The sequence below is a fragment of the Notothenia coriiceps genome, unplaced genomic scaffold (assembly GCF_000735185.1).
Source record: "Notothenia coriiceps isolate Sejong01 unplaced genomic scaffold, NC01 NC01_scaffold00011732, whole genome shotgun sequence".
Classification (NCBI taxonomy): Eukaryota; Metazoa; Chordata; class Actinopteri; order Perciformes; family Nototheniidae; genus Notothenia; species Notothenia coriiceps.
Window position 1 is genome coordinate 1 of NW_011344433.1, and position 6,863 is coordinate 6,863.

General features: G+C 41.0%; 1 protein-coding gene across 1 annotated transcript in view; it reads left to right on the forward strand.

Moving 5' to 3' along the window:
• Window positions 1-62: 62 nt before the first annotated feature.
• Window positions 63-6,863, forward strand: part of LOC104946983 (protein Dok-7-like) — a gene marked incomplete at its 3' end in the record, with an annotated part of 10,902 nt that continues 4,101 nt past the window's right edge. The window contains exons 1-5 of the mRNA XM_010772899.1: window positions 63-151; window positions 264-309; window positions 1,093-1,190; window positions 2,361-2,511; window positions 5,437-5,637. Coding sequence (XP_010771201.1) covers window positions 98-151; window positions 264-309; window positions 1,093-1,190; window positions 2,361-2,511; window positions 5,437-5,637 — 550 coding nt within the window. The remainder of the gene's footprint in view (window positions 152-263; window positions 310-1,092; window positions 1,191-2,360; window positions 2,512-5,436; window positions 5,638-6,863) is intronic.

A 6,863-nucleotide genomic window follows, 5' to 3' on the forward strand; every position in this document is an offset into this window, starting at 1 on the left:
CACACACACACACACACACACACACACACACACACACACACACACACACACACACACACACACACACACACACAGCTGCTCGGAACCATGACAGAAGATGACGGATACAGTTGTCGCGGAGGGACAAGTAAAGTTTAGGGATGGAAAAAAGGTGAGTTTCTCCAATATTCTTCTTGTTTTTTTAACTTTAACATGTCTTTCCATACTTTAGCAACACATATAGGAATCATTTTGTAATGTATTGATTCTAAACTCCCTCACAGTGGAAGAGTCGATGCGTCGTTCTTCGGAAGCCCTCTCCGGTCGCAGGTAGGCATGTGAGGCGGTACACACCACTTAGAGTCATATTATTCCCACTTAAAATGCGCACATTTACACAGAGACCATCACATCTGCGCCATTTAGCACTAATATGTTCTGCTTTTCCGCTGTTAAACTAATAACAACGTGTTGATTGGTCACTTGGCTGTGCGCCACAGGAGCGCATAACACATCATATCCCCGTCAACATGTGGGGATGGCACGCATCTGAATTGATTGAAATAACCAACTTCACTTTTTAAAATGTTCAGACAAATTAGTAATTCCTGCGCCCTTCCAATTAACTGTCTGGACCTCAAATATCTTTCTGGTGCCAGCTTGATTCCAGGTTAATTTATTTGAAAGCCCGGCTCCAGCCAAAAACGTAAAGTGTGACATTGCCAAAGTGTTGACAGAGGTATCTGTCTGCTAACAGCATGTCTCAAAACAGAATCGAGTTTGACTTGAGATGCTGTGTGGAGGACACACTGTGCCCCTCTGCATACATAAACAAGTGACTCAAGCTGTAGCACACTGCTGTGCCCTTGAATGCATTAGGTATAAAATGTATTGTACTCAGCAATGTATGTGTTCATAGTGTGTCTTTATTCATCATCAGCTGTGCCAGTGGATCACTTCATAGTTTAGGGTTTGTTATGGCAGCTGTTCAATAAACATAGGCAGCAGGATTACAAAAACGGGACTCCGTTGTTATTCTACATTGTGCTATTAGTTCAAAATGGACTTTAAAGCCTGTCTGTCTTTTAAACAATCTTTCTGTCTCTGCTTCAGACTGCCTGTCTCTGCTGGTGTACAAAGAGAAGAAGAAGAAAAAAGGGAAAAGGGAGAATGGCAGCGGTCACAAGAAGAGGCTCAATGTAACCCTGGAGGTACGTTCAGACGCAAAACACCAAAGGCTTTTTGCCTCTGATCTAAAGGGCAGAGTTGTTGCAGCTTTTTAATGTTGCTGCATCACTCACCTGCTGCCACATTTACAGAGGGTAGTCCAAATAAAGTGAATGCCACATAGACGGAGAGTATAAGAGCTTGAGGGTGACTTTCGTAAATTATAAGCATTGCTCAAAACATTGTAAGAGAACAAAAACAAGGACAATATTCCAACACAGTAAGCGACAATAAACAAAGAGGAACGATTCCTTCTGCTGTAATAGTTCCCCCACCTGACCTTAACCAACAGAGAGGTTACTCTTTTGATTTAGGTGATAAGACTTTGGAAAACAAATAAGCTGATCTGATCTTAGACTGATGTCTGACTAACTGAGGGTTTAATGAGAAGCTTGGCCAAGGAGAAACAGAATACGATACAAGCGAATACAAGAGTCCAGTCACATTACATGTAACCATCCATTCTTTGTCAATTGTCCTCCTAAACACGGCCTGTCAGAAGAATCTTTATCTGAAGATGACTGATTTCGATGACTCCTTAATTATCGGTCAAACTAATCTTAGACGTAAGACTTTATATAATCACTGTCTCCGACCTTCTATCTTCTGTTCCTTGCAAAGAGAGCACTGTGCCAGTCTTAACCACTACCAGCTTGGGTAGACAGCTCTGTGTGTGACTATACTTGGGAGAGAATGACCTGACACAAGGAGAGATATCTGACCTAAGACCTGCTGAAATGATTCCTATCATGAAAAGGACCTTCTAATATTAAAATATGCATAACGTCTAATGTTTGAATATACAAATGTAGGTATTAAAGGGGCACTATTATGCTTGTTGGTCTTTTCCCTTTCCTGTAGTGTGTTTTGTAGGTTTTTGTACATGTAAATGGTCTGCATTTGACCAATCACACCAGAGCCAGCAGCAATCCAATCAGAGCAGACTGGGCTCTGGTTTCAGACAGAGGGTGAAAAGAGGTGCTGCAGCACAGGAAGTATGAGAAAAATAAAGAGCTTTTTGAAATTTTTTAGCATATGTCCTATTTTATAGATACAAATTAATAAATGACTCAACATTGATATCATGGAAATAATACGGAGTAAAAGAGAATAAACAAACTAATCTCTAAGTGTGGTTATCTCTTTCACCTCAGGGTATCTGTGGGGTGGAGCCGGGCCCCGGGTACGACGGGGTCTCCTACAGCCTCTCCATCCTCTGCCTGGCACACACGCTGGTCCTGGGCTTCAACAGCCGAGAAGCCCTGCTGGCCTGGGACACTCGCATCCGCTACAGCCTGGGAGAAGGTCAGTGCTGCGGCCTGTGTGGATGTCACAGTCCTGAGTAACATTAAAGTGTGTGTGAAGGATTCAAACAAGGGGAAGTGGGCTCAGTAAGCTGCAGTTATCAGTGGAATCCCAGAGAGTTGCTTAAAGCTGAAGAGGAGGTTTTTTTTGGAATGATAATCAGCCTGTTTTGGTATTTCTTTCAAGGAGTGTTTGAATCAACATTAGTATCTCAGCTATTGCTTCATCAAGCTCCAAAGTCCCCTGTCAACTTTTAAGCCATGTTTTCACAATACACTGCTGCATTATTGAACCATTGTAACCTTAAATGTGAATTGGATTAAATATTTGTGTTGATCTGACATCTGGATCTTAAGTTATCAGAGAATCAAGCTTAGCTAACATTAGCAGGAAGCTTGTAGCCTCTCCATCCTGTGTCCACCTAGCAAACATTGTTTTGATCATGAGCAGAACATTCCTTACAGCATTGTGAGTTTAAAGTGACATCCGATGCTCCATGACCTCCATGACCCAGTTGTTGTTGGCCTTTACATTTAAATCCAGAATGTGGTCATATGCATGCAGGGTAAGAACTTCTCTAATCCTTTGTAATTGGTTTGCAACAAGGTGTATATACTGTGTGTAACCAGGCTGCAAAACACAGTTCACTGGAGGTTCCTTGCCAGAGGGGAACAAAAAGATGATGATAAAATCTGTCCTCCATCACTTGGGCTCTTCTTTATCTGCAGGATCTGATGTCTCAACTTTACTTTACTTTGTGTTCAGTGGAAAGTAGTGAGCTGAGGGAAAAAGGTGTACAAACAAAAAGCCAGAGGACACTGGATCCCATTTTATACACTTGAACTGCACTAGAGAGAAGTTTCCTCATCCAACCTTTAAGATTGTCTTGATATTATTCTAGGTGTAGAATTGCATGCTCTGAAGCAAGTAAAAAAAAAAAAGGACATAGTGGCCCCTCCTGTTCTTAGCCCTGAGAGACCTTCCCTGCATGTTAAAAAGTTAGCAAGAAGAGTAAAAAGAGTCAATCGTTTGTATTGATGATACCATCTTTCACTCGTACTCTTCCACCTGCGCTCATGCCAAACAGCTTAATGGTGCACTTTATCTCTTAATAAAATCTCCGGCTTTCAATTATAAGTTTGCAATGGTTTTATCATTCTAACTTTGGCCCTTTACAAATCACTTTTTACCTCTGTTCAAACTTTTTAAAAACAATTTAAAATTGTCTTATTGAAAAATGTCCATTATCATGAATATTTAAAATAATTACAGTCCGATTTTTTGCTGTACTTCATAGCCGAAATATGAGTTGAACAATAAAATGTCTTGTGCTGCACCCCCATCCTTACCCTTATCTTATTTCGCATAAGCGTTTTTTCCCAATTTGAATGTGGCATAATGTAATCTCACTGTTGAAAAGCACAAACAGCAGTTTCTGCTTTTATTAAGAGTTCATAACAGAGAACACTTCCCAGCTCCTTTTCTTTTGTTCTTTCCTTTTCTCCTGACTGTTGGAATACATATTTTATCTCCCAATATAAAACCCACTGCTAAGAATTCCAATTTAACTACAGAAACACAGTTTCTTGCTCTGCTTCCTTTTGCTGAGAATCATTTTAAACACATACACTATTATCTCTATACACTGTTTTCTTTGCCCGACAAACATCTATTTCATGCCTGCAGTTTTTTCCCCAATGTGGAAACCATTTCCCTTTAATGTGCCCTTCTTGCAAATTGTGAACACTTTACATGGCTGTTAACATTTACCAACGCAGACTGATTGCTTTTCTTCAAGGCAGCCTTTGGTTTCACACACTTTCATTATGCTAGAAAAGCGCTTGCTTCAGATCAGCACACCAACACACATTACATTACATTACATTGCATTTAGCTGACGCTTTTATCCAAAGCGACTTACAATAAGTACATTCGACCAGGAAGATACAACCTTGAAGAAAACAGAATCATATAAGTACATCAGGTTTCATAGAGTGTGCCTAAACAGTCTCAGTGCTACTCAACTGGCTTTAGATAAGCCAGTCCTTTATTAGTATATAAGTGCTTTGTTAGTAATTCTATCTCTCGAAGTGGAGTCTAAAGAGATGAGTTTCCAGTCTGCGCCGGAAGATGTGCAAGCTATCTGCTGTCCTGATGTCAATGGGGAGCTCATTCCACCATTTTGGAGCCAGGATAGCAAACCCACGTGTTTTTGCTGATGGGAACTTGGGTCCCCCTCGCAGTGCGGGTACAGCAAGTTGTTTGGCCGATGCAGAGCGAAGTGCACGTGCTGGGGTGTACAGTTTAAACATGTCCTGGATGTAGGAAGGGCCAGATCCATTCGCACACACCACCCGCTGTTTCCCTCAGCTACATCTTTAAATGTTTAGCTCCATGCAAACCATTCTGCAGAGGAGCTCTAGCAGAACCTTTCAGTCTGTTCTGCAGTGAGGAGAAGTGTTCAGATCACAAACACTTATTTGGAATGCTTTCTCTTTACAGAATTATTGTTTTGTTCTTATTCATTTCCTGTCATTACCACTTGTTTAAAAATCTCCTACAGTATACTAGCGGTGAAGCACATACACACATTTACATACTCTATGTATGGGATTCTCTGTGAGAGGGGGAGACAGGCCAATGCACCAAAAAAGAGCCATCTGCACCAACTGAGCGGTGACAAATTGCAGGCAGCAGAGCTTAAAGCAGTGCTTAATCCTCATTACAACAGCCATCACTGTACATGTGTGTTAATGTCATGTGTTTTTGATACGCTCTGTGGGCTTTTTATTATTATCTCACCTCATTTGTTGTGAGATAAATGTGTTTTGTGTGCTTTATGATCAACGATACTTCACTTATCGTCATTTGTCTGTTTGACACACACTCTTCTTTTTCAAACGTTTACCCTGTTCTCTCCTTCAGTCCACAGGTTGTGTGTGAATGTGGAGCCAGGCACCAAGCTGGAGAGCGGCCCCGCCTCCCTCCACCTGTGCAACGACCTGTTGGTCCTCACCAGAGGCGTCCCTCCTGTCATCATCGGCCACTGGAAGCTGTCGGCGTTGCGTCGATATGGAGCGGTGCCAAACGGCTTTGTGTTCGAGGGGGGGACTCGCTGTGGATACTGTGAGTAATCCCTGCACTGAGAGGCTTTTACTGCTGTGGGAATTTAGACATGTGACCTGCAGCCAAAAAGGGCAACACATTAACACTAATAGTTTGAAAACAGTTCTGGCCAATGTGCAGTTCCTCACATACCCTGAGTGTGTTGTATCAGAATCAGAAATCCTCTAAATCCTTACAAAATAACAGCATTAAAGGCAAACAAATCAGACAAATACCCAGCCATGGTAAAACAATTGTGCAGCATTTAAAAAGGAAATGGAAATATTAAATATACAAGTAAAAACATGAATAAATGGTGAAAGATAGAGTGAATATTGCACACAAGCAGTGGTATTGCAGTGTGTGTTATGTATGGGTAACTAACCAAACCAAGGTCACGTAAGGTTAGTGTCCATCCTGCAAGAGCCATGCTGCAGCTTAATGATGAAAGATAGCAATGGTTAACGTCATATTTGAAATATGTTATTAAATCTATCACAAATACTTTCTTTTTTATCACCCATATTCAATCTATCATTTGAAGCACCATTAGCATTTTGGATTAGCAGTCAAATGGAAAAATCAAATCCCATATCGTAATGGATCGCTTGTCTGTTATCTGCAAACCAAATCTTCCCAAATAAATCATCTGAACCTGAGACTTCTGAAAGAGCAACAACATTTTCTTACTCGATAAACATTGGGATTTTAATTGCTTGTTCCCTCTCATAAATTAAAGGTTAAAAGATGCCCTCAAATATTGGAAATTCGCTTGTTACTCGAGAAAACAGATCCATTTATTAGCAGGTCTTGAGGGGTCACAAAATCCATTCAAAGACTGATGTTCAGTGTGAGAGTGAGAGAGAGTGAACTTTGAAGTCTAACCAACCGAGAACTCGCTGGACCAGCAACTTGTCCATGTGATAAACAACCACTGCAGCGCTATTGTGTAAATTCCACTTTTTAAAGTGCTTTCATTAGATACATAAGAAACTCCTTTTCATTTCACTCTAGTGCTCCTTAAAGGTTGATAGATCTGTAACAGAATCATAAAGAAACCTGTGATTCAACACAATTTATAACGTTACCTCATCCATATAAGAAAATACGCTGTCTGTGTGAACCCACCATACTGTACTGTACGCCTGCCCACCATAAAATGCAGTGTGTGTGTGTGTGTGTGTGTGTGTGTGTGTGTGTGTGTGTGTGTGTGTGTGTGTGTGTGTGTGTGTATGTGTGTGTGTGTA